Here is a 25,455-nt window from a genome sequence, read left to right on the forward strand (position 1 = left end):
GGTATGGTCTTGTGAGACAGTTGGGAGGTATGGTATTGTGAGACAGTTGGGAGGTATGGTATTGTGAGACAGTTGGGAGGTATGGTCTTGTGAGACAGTTGGGAGGTATGGTCTTGTGAGACAGTTGGGAGGTATGGTCTTGTGAGACAGTTGGGAGGTATGGTCTTGTGCCAGTAATTACAAATTTTCATGCTTTAGATTGTAATATGAGCCAACACAACTTGAAAAAAAAAAAAGGGGGTTCCAGTGCCTAAACCAGGGTGTAGGTGGGAATGCACACCCGCTCAGGGAGAGAAAGAAAAGGCTGCTCAGTGGTGTGTGCTGAGCTCCACACACCCTCCCTTAAAATGCCAAGGCGCTCCTGCGTTTTCTCTGACACTCCCAGAAAATGGAAGGTTGCAATGGGCATTATGGTGTGTGGCATATTGTGTAAGTGGCATTACACAATATGCCACACACCAGCTCCAGGCCGGCAGGTCCCCATATCAAAGTGGCAAATGTTGGGATATACTGTATGTGTTTTTGTTTTTTTTACTGAAAGCCAATAGCGTCATTTATTGAATTTCTCAACATACAGATATTGTGTATGGTCAACATAAGATTGTGGGAAAAAAAAGTGTAATTGGTTGGAATAGGTTACACCAATATTATGCAGTATGCAGTTTTACACTTTATGTGCCAGATCTTCACAACCAATCAGCAATTAGTTGATCTGTTAGACAAATACAACGGTTGTCTGATTGGTTGCTACACAGATTTTGCATAGCATTGCGAGGAAGTTAGTCATTGTGCCGTGTACACATCACAAATGTTTATCCTGCACAGCTAAGTTGATTCATTTACCACTAGGGGGTGCTGGTCTCAAGCATTATTCATTATAGACGTATTTTATTTAGATAAAGTTCTATATTATGAAATATAGGTCTGACGTCTACAGGATAAAATGTTGTGTAAAAGCACCAGTCTGCACACCCAATCTTTACCACTTTTTAACAAACTATTAGGTCATTTAGTGACCTTAAGCACTTAACCCTTTCAGGTCCAACGTCTAGTCGGGCTCAACAGCCCTAGCGCTAGTAGCAGATCCAGTGGTGAGACACTTTAACATAAGAACATTAACATCGTTCAAAATTCAATGGAGACCATTTTTTAATAACAAAAAAAAAGACAATTAATTTAAACATTTAAACCAGACTGTTTGAATTGCAATATAAAAAAATTTGGACTGCAAAAGGTTAAAATACGGCAACATTTACCAGTGAGCAGGGACAGGATAACAAGTTAACACAGTGGGCGCTTAGAACTGAGCTGGTCCGTCAAGCAGCAGTTATATTATGGGATGTCGCTCCCACATCAGATGAACAAAAACAAAAAGAGGACTAACTGCGCTAATTAACAGGATGTGCAGCAGTTGATTAAAGGATATACATGTAATAATCAACAAATCAACAATATAAACAAAAACACTTAAATTCACTTAAAAGCTGTTTTCGAGGGGTGCAAATGTCCCTTAGCATATTCACCCATATAATCCAAACTGTCATATAGTTCCCGTGTCAGTTCCCATAAGGCCCTTCTAAATAATGACAAATAAAAATGGCAACTCCACTTGAACAGAGTCCTCGTTCCTCCTAGTAGTAAGTAGCCAGATAAGCAGTTGTGGTGATGTATTGTAGTAGAAGATGGTGTCCACAGCGTTCCTTTTTTGACAGGCTGGTTCGGTCACTGGGTATAAGTGTATTGATCTGGGTGATGTAGGCCGGAATAGCAACACCTGGCTGTAGTAATACCAACGCATTTCGCTGTTTCCTCATCTTCTTTATTCTCTGATTTTTATATTGTCCAGGTTAGGGGTTTATGTACCCTATAATTTGACAATGATGCGCACCTGTTCCAGGAGCTGGGCTGCAGGATAATAAAATAAACAACAACAAATACATGGGCAGCCACTGATTGGCTGAGAGAGCTCTCTCAGCCAATCAGCTGCTGCCTATTCATTTGTATGTTGTTTTTTTTAATTTGCCCACCGCCTGGCTCTGCCCATCCAACTCTCCATATCTCCCTGCCCGGCGCCCGGCTTCCTCCCTGCCCAGCTCTTGGAGTTTCCTTACATTGGATGCGATGTGATGTGCCACTGAACGGCTGCCCATAAGATCTCCGGCTCCGATCCGATGTGCATGGGACCCCGCATCACATGTCAAACACATCCATCTTGGGCCGATGTCTTGGTACGATCCGTCAGGATCGGGTCAAATCGGCCCAAATCAGACTAGTGTAGTGGGGCCTTAAGCCTTAAAAAGTGATAAAATGGAGAGTGATATACCACCAACCAGCACCTTAATGTCATTTTTCAAACACTGACTGATACATGACAGGAGCTGATTGGTCATTAATCACTCTCTATTTCATCACTTTTCAAGCTTTGTAAATTTGGCCCCTTATCCGCAGTGTGGTTAGTGATCTTGTGTCACATAAAGTTGACCTTTTGGGAGAAAGATGTGAGTTGTATTTCACATGGGATGTTGCTACGGGCAACTGATAAAGATACTATCTACTATCTTCTAGAAGGTGCTATTATAAACAAGAAGATTTTGATTGGTTGCCCATAGCAACATCCCATCTTTGTACATTAGAACTCCCATCTTTGTACCCATCTACCTTAACCACTGTTGACCAATTCATATTGACCAATTCACTGCCGACTTAGACCCTGTAGATCTACGCACAGCTATTTACTGCCCTGTGAAAGACTGTGAACCAAGATTTTGTTGATAATGTCGAGATATCCTTTAATCAGGGTGTGTGACTGGGAGGCTTCCGAGTACTGTGGTTACAAACATGACATGTTGTCCATGTTATCTCCAAGTTACCCCATGACAGGACTGTAATCTCACTGAGCCCAGCTATCTACACAGAGATTGTCAGTCCTGCGTAGCACGGATTCACATGTGAACTTACTATATCTATACAATGTGGTGTACATTCCATGGTAAAGATCCTTATCAATAGGACTTTGGGTGAAATATACATCTATAGAAAATCAATACACAATTCGCAGCGCTTTCAGTACACTAGAATTACCCCCTACGTGCGTACTTTCACTATAAGGCTACTTTATCATAACTGTCACGAGAAATCCTGTGCATTACTAAATGCTTCTTTTTTTATCTGGTGATCAGTAATATCACAGGGGGAGATTCCAAAATGTCCTCATGGCCCGATGACCCTACCTAGATCAGTGGCGTCTGCGCAGTCATCTTCCAAACTCCCTATACCTATTGCAGTGATCTTGTCCATCCTGTGTACACACTTGGGGTAACTGTTATTTGGTAATCAGACGTGTTGGGTGTTGCAATGCAATCTGGGTGCTATATTAGCCCCCAATATTGAATTGCAGTATGCAAATGAACTGGAGCCTCATCCCTGTGATGTGCCCACTTTACTGCCGGCACTCCTGCACAAGCTCCTTCTTCAGACCACATATGTGTGGCATCCATTGCTGGGGACAGCTCTGGAGGACTGAGTTGGGCCGAGTGTGGGAATTGCTTTTCTAAACCCTAAAAGCAGAACAGGCCCATACACACTGGGTGATTTTGAGCTGAATGCAGCTCACCTTAACTATCTCAGCTGCTTTCAGCTCAAAAGTTGCCCAGTGTGTACGGCCTGGCAATGAGCGGTGAGCACTGATGCACCTTCCTGCATCATCACCGCCACCGCTGCTGTGAGCATCCTGCTATGGAAAGCCGTCCACTCTTGGGAAACTCGCTTAGATGGTCGAGAGACCTCACCTGTACCTCCGCCATCTTTCACTTTGGCCATATCAGCCAAGATATTTATCTCCCCTTTAAGTTGATCTCTGCTCCTTTGGTTGGGACGGGACAAAGAGAGCTTAAATTACTGTATGTTCAATATGATGATCTCCCCACTCTACGGCTGTCATTTCAATGTACTGATTCCTGGGCACTCTTTGGACATATTGCAGACCAACCTAATAGCCCTAAATACGATAAAAACGTATTATACTTATTTCAGCGGTAGGTAAGAAGGCCATTTTACAGCAATGGATACAGACCTCATCTCCTTCTTTAGACATGGCAACTTCACGACTTCTTTTATAATTCACCATGGACTCGTTAGAGACCTCGTTACACAAAGAACTACCGACTCCAAAGTTATTCAACTGCTGGGAAAAATTTATCCAGACCCTACCTCCCCGTACTAAGCTGGCGATTCGGTGCTGCTTTCAAAATATATCATGGTACTCCCTCCAACTTCTACAAAATATCCCTCCTATCACTATATAATTGGATTCCTAAATAACACCCCACTTCTACCTCCTATTCTATTCCTCCCCCACATTCTTTTCCTTCACTCCATGCTCCCTGTCTTCTCTGTTTCCTTATATCCTGTGGACTAACTGGATCTGTCCGTGGATGGGCCGGCGACCCGGGTCTGTAATTGGGGAAGTACATTGTTTTGTTTTATTATTTTATACTTCATTTTGTCTGTATTGAACCAAGTTATTCCTTCCTTTTACTTCCATTTATTTTATTGTTATAATTTTTATCTTATATTTTTACACTATTATGATCATGTTTAGAGATATCTTCTCTTACCTATCCTCTGGGAACTGTAAACAGACCCTCCGGCTCTTATGTTGCTAAAATAGGAGATAACTCTTTCATCTATTTTCATAGTGTTGTTCGTTTAAGAAAATGTTGAAAAAGGTTTTTGATCCTCATTAATATTGTGTATATCATAATCCATTGCTTGATGTACTATTTTTGCTTACTGAGGCTCAATAAAAGATATTTTGAATCAATATGATGAACTCAATACAAGGGAAGAGTAAATGACAAAACCTGGGTAATTTATTTATTTGTTAACAGTCTCTTATATAGCGCACACATATTCCGCAGCGCTTTACAGAGAATATTTGAACATCAGTCCCTGCCCCAGTGGATCTTACAATCTATATTCCCTACCACATGTACAGGCACACACAGACATTCTAGGGTTAATTTTGTTGGGAGCCAAGTAGCCTACCAGTATATTTTTTAATTGTGGGAGGAAACTGGAGCACCCGGAGGAAACCCACTCAAGTACAGGGAGACTATACAAACTGCGCAAAGTTAAAGCCATGGTGGGAATGGAACCCATGATCTCAGCGCTGTGAGGCAGTAATGCTAACCAATCCATTACACCATCCATACTCTCCATAATAGTAATAGTATACAAATATTTCTACAAACACAAAAAAGAAAATGTAGCTAGAAAAGATATTCCCAGATATTGAAGTATCAGAAATTCTGCGTGAAAAACATAAAATTTGCCGCAGCCGGCCATAATGTCCAATTGCAACTATCGACTCTAGAGAAGGTTCTGAGACTGTTTATCGTGTTCACACATTAAGGAGAAGTTGCGCTGCTGGTTGTGTTAAACTTTTGAGCCTGCTGGAGTTTTGATAAGCAAATATTGTCATTGCTGACAGCTTCCCCATTGGCTGCAGTACCACCAGATTTTGACACAAGTAATCAGATTGAAAAATCAGGGCGGGGGGAGAGAGAGAAAGAGACTCAGGCTAAAAAGAAGGGCGTGTGGACAGCTGTGTTAAACATCAGTGTAACACCAGCAGCCAGAGGAGGTACAGTATTCTCCTGCATCAGGAACAGCCAGGTACCGTACTAGTAATATTCAGTGCTACGTTTCTTTTTTTATCTGTTCTCACTTTTACATCTCTGAATTTTGAAATATTTTGGAGCTTAAGAAAAAAAAAATATATATATATATACAGTATATATATATATATATATATAATATATAATATATATATATATACACGTGTGCTGCGAGCTGGCACTCTGCTGTAAGCCGACAGATGCCCTGGTGCCTTCACATCAATCAATCATATATATATATTATTATTATTATTATTATTATTTTTTTACCGCAAATATATGCAATTTTGTTTTATTGTTGTTGCAACTATTTAGATTTTATTGCATGTATGTATGTTTTACAATTTTTTTTTTCCATTTTTCATGGGTGTTTTTTTTTTAAATGTTTTTGTTGTCTATTTTATTGTTGTAATTGTTGTAAGTTTTGTCTGTTTATGACCTAAAACTGAAACTGAAATGCATAAAGGCACTGCATATATATGTTAACTAGTGATGCGTAGAGAATCTGGGTGATATGATAAAAGCTTATTACAGAAATATCACTCATATATCGGAACACGATGAACTGACAAATGCGGATTAGTGTTTCAATCAGCTAGAATTTTTTTAATTTTTACTATGAATTTAGCCACGTGTCGTGTGTTGTAGTGTAACAGCGTTTGGCAGGTAGTTATCTGATTAGATCTTTGACATAGGCGTCTGTTTAGTGTTTTTCTATATAATAGTCAGTGTCTCTGTAGAACACTCTAAAAATGATGGAAGGATGGTTCCATTCCCACTAGATTGTAAGCTCCTCAGAGCAGGGCCCTCTTTCCTCTTGTTGTCAAAGCTCTTCTCTTCACATGTCACTTACAACTCTCCCAATACACACACTCAGCGACCATCTTCATCCATCTCCATCTTTGACCACCAGCCCCTAGTCGAACGTTGAACAAGTCCTCACTACTTACATCTAAGCTGTAGTGTGTATTGAGTTGTGGCGCTCTTTTTACCTGTACTCTATTTTTGTTATTTATTTACGGTAATGTTAAGTTTTGTCTCCCTGTACTGTTCCATTGTGCGGTGCTGCGAAACACTTGTGGCACCTTATAAATAAAATATAATAATAATAATACTGGTAAAATGGGATAAGTCTGATTTACCTACAACTGGATTACTGACAATCACTTGACCGACACTGTTATACCGGCATAACACCTACTGTTCAAATACCTACAGTCAATATATCAACATTATTATTATTATTATTATTATTATTATTATAATTTTATTTATAAGGCGCCACAAGTGTTTCGCAGCGCCTTACAAAGGAACAATACAGGGAGACAAAGCTTGGCATAACATTGAATAAATAACAAGAATACAGTACAAATAAAGAGCGCCACAGTTCAATACACATTACAGCTTGGATATAAGTAGTGAGGACTCAATCAACATATAACTAGAGGCTTGATGGAGAGGAGTATGCGGACAAAGATGGTCACTGAGTGTTTGAGTATAGGAGAGCTGTGAGTGACATGTGAAGAGAAGAGGGCTTTGACAACAGGAGGGAAGAGGGCCCTACTCGGAGGAGCTTACAATCTAGTAGGAAGGGGAGACAGACAGATTACAAGAGGTGCAAGCGAGTGGGTGGTGGTTAGATAGCAGGATGTAAACAGGCAAGGGGTCGGAGAACCAGCTGGTTTATGCAGTGGAAGGGTACGCTTTGATGAATACGTGAGTTTTCAGTGCCCGTTTGAATGTTGGGGAGAGTCTAATGGAGCGAGGGAGTGCGTTCCACTGAAGAGGTGCAGCACGGGCAAAGTCCTGTACTCTAGCATGGGAAGCAGTGATCAGGGTGGAGGAGAGACGACAGTCGTCAGCCGACCATAGAGGGTGGGAGGGTGTATGAATGGAGATGAGGTTAGAGATATATGGAGCAATGGAATTAGAGATGGCCCTGTATGTGAGTGTGAGGTGTTTGAAGAGGATTCTGTAGGGGAATGGAAGCCAGTGCAGATTTTGGTATTATGATCGACATGATCATAATTCCGAACATGATAAATACCGACACAGTTATAATCACATGAACACCTTAATAGAATAGTTAACCACGTTCCCCTTGTATGGCTCACTGCGCTCGGCGTCCCATTATATTTTTCCTCTATGCCCACTGGGATTGTAAAGTATGAACAAGACAGTTTAAAAAAAAAAAAATGAAAAACTATATTTGGTATTATTTGTGTCATTATTTTGGCTGTCGGCATTGTGGATGTGTCTGCGTTTTCTTCCTGACGGTTTTTGCCTTGTCAGTGTTGTGATGTTGTCTGTGTTTTGATTGTCGGTGTTGATTTCTGGCTAAAGGTTTTGGGGATTCTGTCAATCGATATTCCATCCGTCGGCAACTTAACTACATACCGGTAAAATAGTTTGGAAAACTATTACTACAATCTGAAATATAGAAAAGAAAAAATTAACATTTACAAAATATAAAATCTACATTTCATGCGGTGTTTGTGGTGTCTGTAGATCTTCGCATGAATTCCGTATATTCCCAAAATACTTGTATTAAACAAATGTGTTAACTCATTTGTTATAACCTAATTCTACTGAGGTATATCAAATAAACAAACATATTTACTTTCTATATATAGCTCTAGGAAATGTACGTTGAATCAGAATATGCTCAATGTGGAATTATTTAATCAACCTTTATTTAATTAAGTAGGTGTATTTACAAGTGTTGCTTGTGCCAATAGGAAATCTGAATCCTTCACAAAACAAATTTGTTGGACAAATAGAACTAATTTGAGATGTTAACGGTGAACAATGAAAGTACAACTTCTGCCATGTGTTAGACATTCAGTAAAAAGCTATAGCTGCATTAAATGGGAAAATAACACCCACAATAATACAGGAAATATATTAGATAGACTATGTAACTGATATATATATATATATATATATATATATATATATTAAAAACTAGTAAGCACGCACAATGCAAATGCTACCTTGTGATTGCCACTGTGTTTGTTCATAAGTGAGAGAGAAAGAGATGTAGTTTCACTCGCAGCCAACAGATGGCAGTGTTTCGGAGACACACACACACACACACACACATGATCAGTATTTGTTTGTGTGTGGGTGGGAGGGGGGGGGGGTGTTCTATGTATGGAGGCACAGTACAGTACTCAGTATGTTGCAGCCACAGTAATGAGGCAGAAAGTTGATATAAAGTTTGTAGTAGATCTGTTCTCACTGTATTTTGTTTCTGAGTTTGTTTATTTATTTTACAGATTTTAATTTTTCAATATAAGAATAAAAAATTACACCAAAAACAATGTGCTGGTATAATGTCCCCTCAGTGTCACCACTAAAAGTATTAAGTAAACTCAAATAACATGGTGTAATAGTCTAATATATGTGGTGCCTGTCCATAATATACTGTTTTTTTTTGTTTGTCATTGACAACATATGTAAATTATCCTTCAGACCATCTCACTTGTATAAAAACCATGTTCTTACCTTAGAATTCATAGAGATTAATACAGTACATGTACAGAGAGTAATACAATCAATCCTTATGCAAAGCTGCTGTCAAAGTATATATAAAATACTATAATAAAATAAATGAGTATATAGAAAATACTAGTTAAAACAAAGCCCATCAGAATGCTGATTTCTGCAATGTTGCATTCTTCTGGCCATATCTGTGGGAGACAGAAGTCCTCTAGAGTGGCTCAGTATTACTGTATCTCTCATCTGATGAAAAAGGTTTCCATCTTTGCATCGGTGATTTCACTAACCTTAAGAGGTTTGGCCAGATAAGCCATCCAGATACACTTTTTATGGTTCTCTTATTATAATTATATAACACCACACAAGGGTCTTTTGAGAAAGAATAAAAAACTCTTGGATTTACAATATGAACCGCACAGCACCACTTTTATGATAATAGTAAATCCTATATCATCCATAAGATTACACTGTTGTTCCCCTGATGAAGTCTTTTTAAAGACGAAACGCGTTGGGCCACCTGTCATATTCTTGTTTTGTGACTACTCATCGAAGGATCTAATAAAACAACCACTTTTTTGCCATTTTATTGAAATTGGATGATTTCATAAGGGCTGTATATCCATATATTGGTGCCTCACCACTATTGGGGAAGTATATATATATATATATATATATATATATATATATATATATATGTATAAAATGTCTAGTGTCTGTGTATCACCAAAACACTGCCATCTGTTGGCAGCAAGTGAAACTATAGAAAATATAACTTTTTTAAACAACATTTTTTATTAGAATTTATATAACAAATGTGAGCGACGCTGGCATTTTTAGTGGATATATTGCCCATCTCTTACAGAGATGTTGCCACTCAAGGGGTTAATATGCATGTAGCCATATGGATGATTGTGCTTTATAACCAATGCAAGGAAAATGGCACTGATGATCCCATTTGAATGTATGTATCTCTGGTGTCTTATTGTGTCATAATATTGGTAAGGTGCAATGAGGGAGATTGCTGGGAGTCAGGGAGATTGCTATTATTTCAGGGAGTCTCCTGCAGAATGAAGGAGAATAGGCAACTATGCCGCAAGGATCAGTCAGAAGCATATAGGAGTTTGGATCGGTAGCTAACGTCCTCTTGCCTCATTGGCTACTTTAATGTGTTGGGTTTTTTTTAATGGAGGGGAGTCATGGAGAGCAGTAACCCCAAAATTACTGTCTGTTCTGCTTCTTTGTTCAAAGACTTTTCCCCACATTATTTCCAAAGACAAATAAAAGTTTCTGTGGGCAGCCTGCCAGCCCTAATGTGCCAGCCCCACATCAATGCCGGACTGTGTCTGGCTAATACAATACGAAATCCTTGCAGGACAAATGCAAATGTCAAACAAATGAGTTTTCACCTGAATCAGGTCTGGTGCCAATTTCGGATGAGTCTTGTGTTCCTCGTTGTAAGATTTTGCAGATTTACAGATCACAACTACATGATAACACCCAGCGGGGGTGGAGACTAATACTCGGAGACCACCAATCAGGGGAGAGGTTGCCGCTTAAGGGCTTGATTCGTTGAGTTGATGTTAATTAATTAAATCGCAAATTGAGCAATAGGTAAATGACTGCACATAGGTACCGTACGCATCGCGAGCCTGATTAGCAATAAAAAATTAATTTGTGTAGATCGTAAACGCAAAGCGGACAGAGCTTGACTGACAAGAAGCTGGCGTTTGGGAGTGGTAATCAGCAGATTTCTCGATCAGCCTGTCTCTGTCTCAGATTAGCGGAATTCTCAGACTTACATTTGCTCAAACTGCAAAAACCTTTAGATGGTGCAGGAATTGTGTATGGATTTGCGCGTCGATGCCAGTCAGCGATCCATTCGCAATTCTCTTCCAAATTTACACGGGGCGGGATCTCTTTTTGGCGGAATCTATTTGCAGTTATCTGCAACTATGCAGATTCACAATCAGGTCTGAATTAGGCCCCAAGGGGGGTATTCAATCCTTGCTGATATTTACGAAAGTCGGAAATGTCTACAGTTTTCGCCTATAATTGATCGAATTCTCTTTTGACCTATTCAATGTTTTTCTTCCCCCCCCCCCCCCCCCCCCAACTTTCAGAAACATTCTGGAAGTCAGAGAAGATGTGGATCAGCGAATCCACATTCTTTTAGGAAGAAACGGCCGCTGATTCAACAATGTAGCATCCGTTTCCGCCAATGCAGATTCAGCTTTTCAAAGATCTGAACCTGGAGAGAAAAATCCTGGGCGAAAACTGCTGGGATTGAATAGGTCCTGGCCGGTATTTCCACCTATTGGAAATATTGTCCAGGAATGACAAGTTGGGTGCTAGAGGGATATCACTAAAGTGATATCCCTATAGATTGTAAGCTTGCAAGCAGGGCCCTCCTACCTCCATGTCGGTTTGTATCTACCCAGTTTGTTGTATCACTGTTGTTTCCAATTGTAAAGAGCAACGGAATCTGCTGCTCTATATAAGACACTGTAACGGAATCTGCTGCGCTGTATAAGACACTGTAACGGTATCTGCTGCGCTATATAAGACACTAACGGAATCTGCTGCGCTATATAAGACACTGTAACGAAATCTGCTGCGCTATATAAGACACTGTAACGGAATCTGCTGCGCTATATAAGAAGCGGTAACGGAATCTGCTGCACTATATAAGACACTGTAATGGAATCTGCTGCGTTATATAAGACGCTGTAACGGAATCTGCTGCGCTATATAAGACACTGTAATGGAATCTGCTGCGCTATATAAGACGCTGTAACGGAATCTGCTGCGCTATATAAGACACTGTAACGGAATCTGCTGCGCTATATAAGACACTGTAACAGAATCTGCTGCGCTATATAAGACACTGTAACGGAATCTGCTGCGCTATATAAGACACTGTAACGGAATCTGCTGCGCTATATAAGACACTGTAACGGAATCTGCTGCGCTATATAAGAAACTGTAACGGAATCTGCTGCACTATATAAGACACTGTAACGGAATCTGCTGCGCTATATAAGTAACTGTAACGGAATCTGCTGCGCTAATAAGACACTGTAACGGAATCTGCTGCGCTATATAAGACACTGTAACAGAATCTGCTGCTCTATATAAGACACTGTAACGGAATATGCTGCGCTATATAAGACACTGTACCGGAATCTGCTGCGCTATATAGGACACTGTAACGGAATCTGCTGCGCTATATAAGACACTGTAACGGAATCTGCTGCACTATAAAAGACACTGTAACGGAATCTGCTGCGCTATATAAGACGCTGTAACGGAATCTGCTGTGCTATATAAGACACTGTAACGGAATCTGCTGTGCTATATAAGACACTGTAACGGAATCTGCTGCGCTATATAAGACACTAACGGAATTTGTTGCGTTATATAAGACGCTGTAAAGGAATCTGCTGCGCTATACAAGACACTGTAACGGAATCTGCTGCGCTATATAAGAAACTGTAACGGAATCTGCTGCGCTATATAAGACGCTGTAACGGAATCTGCTGCGCTATATAAGACCCTGTAACGGAATCTGCTGCTATATAAGACACTGTAACGGAATCTGCTGCGCTATATAAGACACTGTAACGGAATCTGCTGCGCTATATAAGACGCTGTAAAGGAATCTGCTGCGCTATACAAGACGCTGTAACGGAATCTGATGCGCTATATAAGGGACTGTAACGGAATCTGCTGCGCTATATAAGACGCTGTAACGAAATCTGCTGCGCTATATAAGAAACTGTGAATAAATAAATAAATGCACAACCGCGACCAGTGACCAAAGCATGTGTTTCTCGTGTGTTTTCACATACATTCCTGCCACCTGTATATCCATAAAAATATACTTGTATTTCAGAAAATGCCACGGTCCTTTTTGGTAAAGAGCAAGAAGACTCACACGTACCAGCAGCACCGCTACACAGAGGACACGTTGCGGCCCGGGGAGAGTTCTCTCACAGCATTTTATCATGGTAAGCAGCAGTCACAGCCACTGTGACACTCAGAGAAGATCTAGCTGTAGATTGGACATTTGTACGCATGACGTACTGCGGATAACATGACTGTGTACACGCACGGAAATAAATCTTAAACAATTTCCTCTTCAAGAACAAAATGTCCATAATGTGATTTATAAAATAAAAAACATCCTTAAGTACATTTATGACTTCCCTATTTATATTACACGTAACCATTGTTGAGCTCTGGTCTGCCCTGAGGTAAAATGGCCGCTGCCACAGGTATATATCTGGTATTTGACTAATGATTATTTTGTTTTCAGAAATATACAAATTTACCTATCGTCGCAAAATGGCCCTGAGGAGAAGGTGACCATGGCAACCAATCAATTCACCTACCTTTTATTTTATTGGAATGTTCTTCATTAATGCTCCCTCAAAGCTGTTTAGTTGCTAGGGGCAACTGTTCTACTGCTTGAAGTTGATACATCCCCCTAAAAGAGCTCTGAGATAATGCAAGACTGTATGGAACACTGGGGAGCTTCTCCTATATTGAACGTTGTCTAGCCTTTTGGGGGGATACGGTCATTTGGTCTACAGCATATTTGTTGACACCGTCAGGTCAATATGGTTCTAGGTCGACATGGTTCTTGGTCGACATGGGTCTATGTCGACGTAGGTTTTGGTCGACCGGTCATTAGGTCGACACAAGCATTAAGTCGACAGTCAAAAGGTCAACAGTAAAAAGGTCGACATGGGGTTTTTCACTGTTTTTTGAGAGGACATGTGCCGACAGGCGGTTTTTTATGCCCTACCATCCACTAGGGCGTGGTGGGTGAATAAAATAGTGTGGCGAGCGCGGCGAGGCACCGTGCCCCAAGCATTGCGAGCGATGCAAGGGGATGTGGTGCACTGGAAACTGTGTCCATGTCGACTGTGTCGACATTTGGGTAAAAAAACCTGAAAACCCCTATGTCGACCTCTTGACTGTCGACCTAGACACTGTTGACCTAATGCTTGTGTCGACCTATTGACCTGTCGACCATGTCAACCTAGACCCATGTCGACCTGGTCCCAAGTCGACCTTTCCCCATGTCGACCTAACGGTGTAGACCTAATGCTTGTCAACCAACATGCTGTAGACCAAACGATCCCCACCCCCTTTGGGACCTCGCTCACTTGGCCAGTGACGTGGACAGCCCGCGGGCTTAACGAGGTGATTCACTGTATAGCAGAGGGAGAGCGGGGTCCAAATGTGATCACACCGTATTATACCGACTCTCTGTTGATGCTGCTTCGCCATAATGCGCCCCCCCCCCACCCCTCCCTCTCCCTCTCTCTCTCTCATGCTATGAACTGTACCTCATATGGGATCGGTATGAAATCCCAGTGGTCAAAATCCCGACGCCGGAATCCTGACCGCTGAAATCCCGACAAGGGCGGGACGTGGATCGCCCCCCTTGCGTGCTCGCTGCGCACGCCACGCAGCAGGCCTGGTGCCTCGCTATGCTTGGCACACTCATTTATTCTCCCTCTATGGGTGTCGTGGACACCCATTGAGTAACAAAGTGCTGGGATTTCGGCAGTCGGGATTTCGGCCGCCAGGATTCTGACCGCTAGGATACTGACTGCGTCCCCCTCATATCTATATAAATTGATTACATGGGCATCTGAAGAGCACTGATTATATTTATGTAGCACATTATTAGAACAGCATAACATACAGTGCTATCTATGAGGTGTGGCTTTGTGATTCATGAACAGAATGCTGAGAGCCAACAGTTATTCCTAACCCTTCAGGCTCATTCAAATGAAGTTTATTCAAATCCACCATTGTGTCAGTTTTCTGTGTAATCTGTAAGCAGGTATATAGCTGTTTCCTGGGAACTGGCCGGTCTGTCTGTCCGGATCTCCTTTCTGCAGAAACATTGTAATGTTGTATTAACAAGATCATGTTTGTCTGTGATTTGGTTGCGCTACATGATCACGAATAATGGTGAGCTGCTAAGTACTAAGTTGCACCTCTGTTGAGGTCTGAATTAAACAAGATGGCGGCATATACATTTTCCATATTCCAAATAAAGGCAGCTCAGGTTTGTGGCACTAATAGGCTGTTGCGGCTTAAATGGCGTAGCCAGGTGTGTTACATACATGATAAGGATGCGATGCCAGGCGTGTTACATACATGATAAGGATGCGATGCCAGGTGTGTTACATACATGATAAGGATGCGATGCCAGGATATGTTTTCTCAGCTCAATCAAAGACGGATTTTCCGACATAACTTGGCTCAGTGTCTATATAAACATTGTGGTTTCCTTTACACACACACTGTGTCAATAGATGTGTTTTGTAAAAAATACATACAAATGGAACGCATAACTGTGGTTCTAAAGCCGTCCGTATAACCAACATTACACATTACAAAGCCTATTTATCCAAAACGACATACAAACCGTGTCACACCAATATTTCAGAGAATGCATCGTTTTACTGGGGACTATCAATGTCATTGGGGCACACGCTTTGTTAGTGTTGACACAACCAGCTCCTTGTGAATGAATAAACTGAATAATGGCTGAGCAGCAAAATGGCTGCCGCTGTCTCTCGCGTATTAAGAGAAAGACACTGATTATATATTGGTTGGTGACAGAGGTGTTTTATGAGAGGAAGAAGCCCATGCGCAGCCTCCTCTTCCCCTCTCCTCTCTGCCAGGATTATCGGAGTGAGGTAGAGTCTAAACACAGAGCCCTCAGACTACACTGCGCGTGCGCAGATATCTGGGAAAGTGGCATCCATTTTTCCATTGATTTCCTCAGCGCTGCTGTCATCACCACTGCACTCTGGATGGTAAATATAAAAAAAATGGGTGCGGTGTGGACCCCACTGGGATATAGGGGCCCGGGGGTGTGCTGCACACACTACATCCCACTGGTTGGTGACCAGTAGAATGATTATTTTTTCACACAGACTATTTACTGTACGTTCATGGGGATCGGTAATATCGGTCAGACTTATATACTTCAGTGGCCACTTCCCATGCGCTCAAATTATTTATTGCAGGATTAAAGTGCCCATACACTAGTGTGGTAGTTTATGGGGCATCCGACCCCCCTGAGCCGCCCGGCACCTTTCCGGGCACCAGGATAGCATGAGATATATTACATGCTGTCCTTTCACATGCGGTGTATCACATGTATCCCCATCCCCCACCGCTGGGAGCGGGGCTGAGTTGGAGGTCGGATGGGCAGCAGGTACGACCTCCGGCTCAGGTCTGATGCGCACAGGACCACACATTGGACCCGAGAGAGACATCAAACGAGTTCTCTGCCTGATCCGTCGGGATTGGGTGATATTGGCCCAAGTTGGGCAAGTGTATGGGAACCTTTAGGGGTAAATTTGCTAAAGCTTCTACAAATTAAAAGAGGTGATGTTTCCCATAGCAACCAATTATGTCTATAATTTTTTAGGATGCAGTAGAGAAATCTGATTGGTTGCTTTAGTGAATCCTTTAGGCATTATATAATGTTTCTTATTTAAATTCTGCAAACAATTCATGTATTTATACTATCAGACATATACCTTCATTTCTGTGGTCCTTGGCCATTGTATCCGGTTCATAGATCTACAGTCATAGGCAGTAGGTCGACAGCAGAATGTTGATACGCAAAAGGTCGACAGGGTCAAAATGTCAACAATCAAAAGTTTGACTTTAAAAAGGTCAACATCGTAAAAAAAGGTCGACATGATTTTTTCAAAAAATTTTTGTGTTTTTTCATACTTCATACCATCCATATGGCAACAAAAAAATGTGAAACATTGTGAAAATGTCAACCTTTTGAAGGTCAAACTTTTGATTGTTGACATGACCCTGTCGACCTATTGCATGAGGGGTATATAGGTACAAAGACAAACTGGTCAAGAGATATACAGGTACGAGGGACATCCTGGTGGGAAAGAATTACTGGCATGAGAGCAGGTATAAGGGACATAACACTGCGAAGGAAATACAGGTAGAATGGACATAATGATATGAGGGACATAAAGTTACAAGGAACCTGCAGATACAAGGGACATATACAGGTACGAGGGACAGATACAGTACAAGGGACATATACAGGTACGAGGGACATATACAGGTACGAGGGACATACAGGTGAGAAAGAATTACTGACTTTGAAGTTTGTGAAATTCATTCCAAAATTCCATTGCTAGTGCAGATGTGCACAAAAGGAAGATAGTAACTGAATATAGGAATATAGGATACTGCTGCTGCTGCTACTACTACTACTACGTCTACTACCAGTGGCGTAAGTTCGTTCCAGTTGCCCGGAGGCAAGATACATATTGGTGCCCCCCCCACACACATACAACCCTATATAACCTTATAGAAATATATATTTCTGTTTAGATAGATAGATAGATAGATAGATAGAGAACACATATATATTTCAGAACTCAGCCACAGAAGCAATATCACTGGCTTTTAAATAACTGAATTCAACTTCCAGGAGGTGGAGAGGTGCCCCCTTGGGAGCAGGAGCCCGGCGGCAGATGACTCCATTGCCTCCCAGAGTTCTGCCTCTGTCTACTACTAATTGTACTATTACCTCTATTACTACTACTTGTACTACTACGTCTATTACTACTATTACTACTTGTACTACTACCGCTACTACTACTACTAATAATAATAATACATACTGTATGTACTTACAACAGGTCAGCCTGCTGGAGAACCACCTGAAGTCCCTCCACTGTGCGATGCCCTAACAGTAAAAGAAAATACAGCTGAGGACTTGACCAAGAATAAGTCTCACGACTATCCAGAAGATGACAGGGGGAAGCCATTGTTCATGAGCAGAAGTAACTCGCCACCTCCATGCCCAGGTAATCTGCCCGTGTCTGAGTGCCCTAGTTGGATAACCAGTTCCTGTATAATAAATGACGATGACACTTGCAGGACCTCATGTTTCTATGTCTCATTCTCCATTGCCATCTCCAGGCATCGCACTGACCTCTCTCCCTATGAAGGCCTACAGCTCGCCCCCACTCACCACTTTCTACAAGCAGAACTTTTCCTGGGAAACCCTGCACTCGGCTTATAACTTCAAGCAGATCCCCTCCCATGTACATCGCTCCATACTGCAGCACTCCATATACAGCGGCCCTCCTGCTGCTGACTCGGACTATGACCACCCCATTAATTACAGCATGGGGTACTCCTCCGCCATGGACACTTACCACTGTGTAAAGTGCAGCAAAGTAAGTCGTTGTTCAGTTGTAAAGTTTAGAACCATGGGGGTGACCATAATTCATTTTGGGGAATTCATTTTGTTGAATGTGCAGATGCCGGGAACGAACGTCTTCGTCGAGTTTCACACTTGCTGAGCCATTTGCTCCAGGGGGTAGATGTGGGCGGACACCGGGCTGGAGCAGGGTAACGGCCAGCGTTTTATGGGCGTGTCTATGAAAATGCTGGGCGTTCCCCTCGCAACGCAGGTGGGTCGATGCCTGCCAGGAGTGGGTGGTTGAAATGACGTCAGCGCCCGCCCCCTCTTCGGTGGACTCTGGTGGAAATAAAAGTCTGTTTTTGACTTGTATTTCCAAAGGGGAGAGAAATCACCCCAAAAAACTACAGTATGTGTCTCCTGCAAGTTCCTAAAAGTAGGTGCACTGCCTCCATGCAATCCCCAACACCCCATCCGCACCTCTTGTAGCTTTGTCCAGGCAAGAAGCAGGACAGCTGTTGATGCCCTAAAATAGGGTACATGGCCTCAGGAATAGGTGGTGTGACTTTGTAAATAGTGCCGCAATTGTGATCCACGTCTCATTGTGGGCACTCTGTGATCTGCTGCCCACGACACCAGTCCCTCTCTCCTGGGGAATGGGCACGACAGAGAGAGGCGGCCTTCCATCCCCACCCACCACTGGGGGACACTGCGGACTGTGAGTGGGTCATCGGGACAGTACCTGAAAAACAAACCAAAATCGTTACAGTTGGGACGTATGCTACTGCTCCTGAGTCGGTTTTCAGCAAAATGGTACATGCGCAATTTTCAGCGAGATTTCTGTAGCGCACATTTCTCAGATCTTTGGAAACATGGTGCTGGCTCCATGCTCCTGGTGATGTGGGCGCCGGGTGTTTGGTGTGGGCAACTCACACCTAGGGGCCTGGGTGCTTCTCTCAGCCTGCACCCATTATAGATACACCCATTATCTTTTTATTTATCTATAGAACATATAACACAGCACCTAAGTACTCATCCAGTCCCTGGCCAGTGGTCTTACTCTAGGATATTTGTGTCGGTTCTCCTCCAGGTTTTCTCCACATCCCATGGTTTGGAAGTCCACGTCCGGAGATCTCACAGTGGGACTCGGCCATTTGTCTGTGATATCTGTGGGAAGTCCTTTGGCCATGCAGTCAGCCTGGAACAGCACCTCAATGTCCACTCGCAGGTGGGGTCCTCCGAATAATAATAATACGGTTTACAAATGTTTATTTTTTTAAATATCAGAAATTGTGGGGTAATAGCAAAAATAAAAACTATGATACAAGAAAATACATTTGCAGAAACATAATATCGCTCAATTCCGAGCTGATCACATGGGCGTGAATTCGCATGGCCAGCATTGCTAATGTGCTCGCTGTCCGTATGGATGTGTACGGCTGCACATCTATTTGCAGCATTACAAATAGGTCCAAAACCATCATAACAGGCTCCCATCTGATGATTGTTACACTGGGGCACCGGTCATCGCAGGCTCAGAGTAGTTGAGACTGCAAGTGTAAATGATTGCCGCTTTAGAAAACTGGAGATTTCTTACCAAATCTCTCACTTTCTGAATCTCTCAACCTATTAAATTTCACCCTAAATATCACAACAAATAATCCAATATTGCAGGCAGCAATGTTATTACCAGAACTTGTTACATTTCCCAAAATATGTAGTCACTAATTTTGTCTAGAAATATCTTGCAACAAGCATTTAAGCACATACAGTATACACCCATATATGGAACTAGCCACGCCCTTTGGGTGGAGCATGACACACCCCCTTCATGGGGCGCTGCGCAACATGCTACTGCCAGCTATAATCTCCCTGAAACTAGTTTTCAAAAGTAGGCGAGTATGCCTTGTGTACATCCGTGCCAGGACGAGGCACCCCCATGCGTACATGTAATACCGATTGGTGTGTCCTTATATACGCTGGTCCCACTATAGCAAGGAAACTGAAGTATGGGTTCCTCCTCCATAATGTGACATAGCCCTAGTCCGTTCACCAGGAGCTGGAATTCCCTAGGGCAGAGGTTCCGAAACAGGTCTTGAGGTTTTAAGTGTATCTATGACTCAGCGCAGATTGTAAAATCAAATTGATTGGGGGGGGGGATACTAATTAAATCACCTGTGGCAAAGCATGAAACCTGAACCTTTGGGGTGCCTTGAGGACTAATATCAGAAAATAGCGTGTTTCTTTGTAACACTACCCGTGGAACTACAGGGACTAGCATGTCATGGATGAGAGAGCATACCAGTGATTGTGAACTACAAGTCCCAGCCTACCCTTACATTTAGGACTTGATATGAGTTTTACAGGTACATTTACGAAGATGGGATATTGCCCTTAGCAACTAGATTCTAGTTATTATCTTAAAGAAGGTGCTAAATTAATAAGAAGTAGAATAAGATTGGTTGCTATGGGCAACATCCCATCTGCAATAGAATCCCCCATCTTAGTAAATGTACCCCTTTAGTGCCCCACAATATCAGGGCCTTTGGCGTCCCCCAGTGATCTGAATGTAATATAACTGCTGCCACCCTACAGGAGAGGAGCTTTGAGTGTAAGATGTGTGGAAAGACATTCAAGCGTTCCTCGACGTTATCCACCCACCTGCTCATCCACTCAGACACCCGGCCCTACCCCTGCCAGTTCTGCGGCAAGCGCTTCCACCAGAAGTCTGACATGAAGAAACACACTTACATCCACACGGGTGAGTGATACCGCACCTAAGATATGGGTATTATGACACAATTATAAGTATGATCATTGTTGTTGCTATGTAAGGTGTCAGTGGGCTCTACAGCCAGGGTTACAGAGGGAATCTGAGAATACATACAATAGGGAAATTAATGTTTGTTACAGTACATGAAGGTGAGAAAACACAAACCAGAGAGGGCCCCGATTGTGAGAGAGCTTGGACTCTAGTAGGTAAAGTGTCACCTAGTGGAGGTTGCAAATTATTTTAGAGCATACCAGTGTGAGTAGTGTAGGTATAATGGTGTACCAGTGTGAGTAGTGTAGGTATAATGGTGTACCAGTGTGAGTAGTGTAGGTATAATGGTGTACCAGTGTGAGTAGTATAGGTATAATGGTGTACCAGTGTGAGTAGTATAGGTATAATGGTGTACCAGTGTGAGTAGTGTAGGTATAATGTTGTATCAGTGTGATTAGTGTAGGTATAATGGTGTACCAGTGTGAGTAGTATAGGTATAATGGTGTACCAGTGTGAGTAGTATAGGTATAATGGTGTACCAGTGTGAGTAGTGTAGGTATAATGTTGTATCAGTGTGATTAGTGTAGGTATAATGGTGTACCAGTGTGAGTAGGATAGGTATAATGGTGTACCAATGTGAGTAGTGTAGGTGTGATGTGTAGCAGTGTGAGTAGTGTAGGTATAACGGTGTACCAGTGTGAGTAGTGTAGGTATAATGGTGTACCAGTGTGAGTAGTGTAGGTATAATGGTGTACCAGTGTGAGTAGTGTAGGTATAATGGTGTACCAGTGTGAGTAGTATAGGTATAACGGTGTACCAGTGTGAGTAGTGTAGGTATAATGGTGTACCAGTGTGAGTAGTGTAGGTATAATGGTGTACCAGTGTGAGTAGTATAGGTATAATGGTGTACCAGTGTGAGTAGTATAGGTATAATGGTGTACCAGTGTGAGTAGTGTAGGTATAATGGTGTACCAGTGTGAGTAGTGTAGGTATAATGGTGTACCAGTGTGAGTAGAGTAGGTATAATGGTGTACCAGTGTGAGTAGTGTAGGTATAATGGTGTACCAGTGTGAGTAGTATAGGTATAATGGTGTACCAGTGTGAGTAGTATAGGTATACTAGTGTACCAGTGTGAGTAGTGTAGGTATAATGGTGTACCAGTGTGAGTAGTGTAGGTATAATGGTGTACCAGTGTGAGTAGAGTAGGTGTGATGGTGTACCAGTGTGAGTAGGATAGGTGTGTTGGTGTACCAGTGTGAGTAGTGTAGGTATAATGGTGTACCAGTGTGAGTAGGATAGGTATAATGGTGTACCAATGTGAGTAGTGTAGGTGTGATGTGTAGCAGTGTGAGTAGTGTAGGTATAATGGTGTACCAGTGTGAGTAGTGTAGGTATAATGGTGTACCAGTGTGAGTAGTGTAGGTATAATGGTGTACCAGTGTGAGTAGTGTAGGTATAATGGTGTACCAGTGTGAGTAGTGTAGGTATAATGGTGTACCAGTGTGAGTAGTATAGGTATAATGGAGTACCAGTGTGAGTAGTATAGGTATAATGGTGTACCAGTGTGAGTAGTGTAGGTATAATGGTGTACCAGTGTGAGTAGTGTAGGTATAATGGTGTACCAGTGTGAGTAGTATAGGTATAATGGTGTACCAGTGTGAGTAGAGTAGGTGTGATTGTGTACCAGTGTGAGTAGTGTAATTGTGATGTGTAGCAGTGTGAGTAGGGTAGGTGTGATGGTGTACCAGTGTGAGTAAGGTAGGTATAATGGTGTACCAGTGTGAGTAGTGTAGGTGTGATGTGTAGCAGTGTGAGTAGTGTAGGTGTGATGTGTAGCAGTGTGAGTAGTGTAGGTCTGATATGTAGCAGTGTGAGTAGTGTAGGTGTGATGGTGTACCAGTGTGAGTAGTGTAGGTGTGATGGTGTACCAGTGTGAGTAGTGTAATTATAATGGTGTACCAGTGTGAGTAGTGTAATTGTGATGGTGTACCAGTGTGAGTAGTGTAATTGTGATGGTGTACCAGTGTGAGTAGTGTTGGTGTGATGGTGTAGCAGTGTGAGTAGTGTAGTTGTGATGGTGTACCAGTGTGAGTAAGGTAGGTATAATGGTGTACCAGTGTGAGTAGTGTAATTGTGATGGTGTACCAGTGTGAGTAGAGTAGGTGTGATGGTGTAGTAGTGTGAGTAGTGTAGTTGTGATGTGTCACAGTGTGAGTAGGGTAATTGTGATGGTGTACCAGTGTGAGTAGGATAGGTATGATGGTGTACCAGTGTGTAGGTGTGATTGTGTACCTGTGTGAGTAGGATAGGTATGATGGTGTACCAGTGTGTAGGTGTGATGGTGTACCAGTGTGAGTAGTGTAGGTATAATGGTGTACCAGTGTGAGTAGTGTAATTGTGATGTGTAGCAGTGTGAGTAGTGTAGGTGAGATGGTGTACCAGTGTGAGTAGGATAGGTGTAATGGTGTACTAGTGTGTAGGTGTGATGGTGTACCAGTGGGTACTGTAGGTGTGATGGTGTACTAGAGTGAGTATAATAGATGTGATGGTGTATTAATGTGAGTACAGTAGATGTGATGATGTACCAGTGTGAGTAGGGTAGGTGTGATGGTGTACCAGTGGGTACTGTAGATGTGATGGTGTATTAGTGTGAGTACTGTAGGTGTGATGGTGTACTAGAGTGAGTATAATAGATGTGATGGTGTATTAGTGTGAGTACAGTAGATGTGATGGTGTACCAGTGGGTACTGTAGATGTGATGGTGTATTAGTGTGAGTACTGTAGGTGTGATGGTGTACTAGAGTGAGTATAATAGATGTGATGGTGTATTAGTGTGAGTACAGTAGATGTGATGGTGTGCCAGTGTGTAGGTGTGATGGTGTACCAGTGTGAGTAGGGTAGGTGTGATGGTGTACCAGTGTGAGTAGGGTAGGTGTGATGGTGTACCAGTGGGTACTGTAGATGTGATGGTGTACCAGTGTGAGTAGGATAGGTGTGATGGTGTACCAGTGGGTATTGTAGATGTGATAGTGTATTAGTGTGAGTACAGTAGATGTGAAGGTGTACCAGTGTGGGTAGGGTAGGTGTGATGGTGTGCCAGTATGAGTAGGGCAGTTGTAGTGTACCAATGTGAGGATAGATGTTAGTGTTGGGAGTAAGGTAAGTGTACTGCAGATGGGGCAGATGTGACATGTGCAGAGAGAGTTATAGTTGGATGAGTGATTCTGTTTCTGTGCAGGGTAATACTGGCTGCAGATGCGGCAGATGTGATATGTGCAGAGAGAGTTACTGTATAGTTGGATGAGTGATTCTGTTTCTGTGCAGGGTAATACTGGCTGTATTATTTTTACACTACAATTTAGATTTCAGTTGCTCTTGTGAAGTGAATCATCCAATCAATGCATTTTCTCTTCCTCTCATCCTCTCAGGAGAGAAACCTCACAAGTGCCAGGTTTGTGGAAAAGCTTTCAGCCAAAGCTCCAACCTAATCACACACAGCCGCAAGCACACGGGCTTCAAACCTTTCACCTGTGACCTGTGCGGAAAGGGCTTTCAGCGTAAAGTGGACCTACGGAGACACAGGGAAAACCAGCACGGACTGAAATGACCACACTGCTGTTAATGGCAGTCCCATTCTATGCCCAGACTGCACATCTACATAGACCTGAGTGCTCCTTCCAGCTGGTGCCAACACAGAAGGCTGAGTGCAGATACAGGACATTGCAGTTAGGCCTGAGACACAATAGACTTGGTACATAGACGATTGGGGCACCACATCGATGTAGGATTATTGCACTATATTTCAAACTCTTTATATTTCACAGATAACATCCAGACAGATGATGGCCCATACACACAAGAGGATATAGTGAAAGATATCATTCAGTGTGTACACTCAATATAGTTATCAATGCACGCTCCCCTGCATCCTTAACGATGATTGATGTTTACTGATCATGAAGGTCAATTTGGCTTTATAGCCATATGACCCGCATGTTCAGTGGGCCCTGGTGACATCACTAAACGATAACAGCGGCCGATATTGTTCAGCGTGTACACACAATATCGCCCGTCTGCAGGTGTCGGCTAGTGTGTATGGGGAATAACAAATGTGGCTTCTCCCATTTATCCAATAACCTCAGAGGACTCTGACAATGCGGAAGAACTTGCCTTGTACACCTTTATTTATGTTTAAACTCAACTTTAAGTATATTTTTTATTGCACATGTATGCAAATTTCTATCAAACTTTATTTTATTCTTAATATTATTATTTTAATAAAATATTTT

The 25,455-nt window shown here is 42.3% G+C and overlaps 1 protein-coding gene across 1 annotated transcript; it reads left to right on the forward strand.

Moving 5' to 3' along the window:
• The first annotated feature begins 5,588 nt into the window (after window positions 1-5,588).
• On the forward strand, window positions 5,589-25,455 carry GFI1B (growth factor independent 1B transcriptional repressor). The gene is made up of 7 exons (XM_083160469.1): window positions 5,589-5,676; window positions 13,072-13,186; window positions 17,894-18,061; window positions 18,177-18,436; window positions 19,493-19,630; window positions 20,998-21,163; window positions 24,595-25,455. Exons 2-7 carry the CDS (start codon window positions 13,075-13,077, stop codon window positions 24,771-24,773), a joined length of 1,023 nt encoding a protein of 340 aa, XP_083016595.1. The 5' UTR covers window positions 5,589-5,676; window positions 13,072-13,074; the 3' UTR covers window positions 24,774-25,455.

Source organism: Crinia signifera, chromosome 9 (genome assembly GCF_055691185.1).
Source record: "Crinia signifera chromosome 9, ASM5569118v1, whole genome shotgun sequence".
Classification (NCBI taxonomy): domain Eukaryota; kingdom Metazoa; phylum Chordata; class Amphibia; order Anura; family Myobatrachidae; genus Crinia; species Crinia signifera.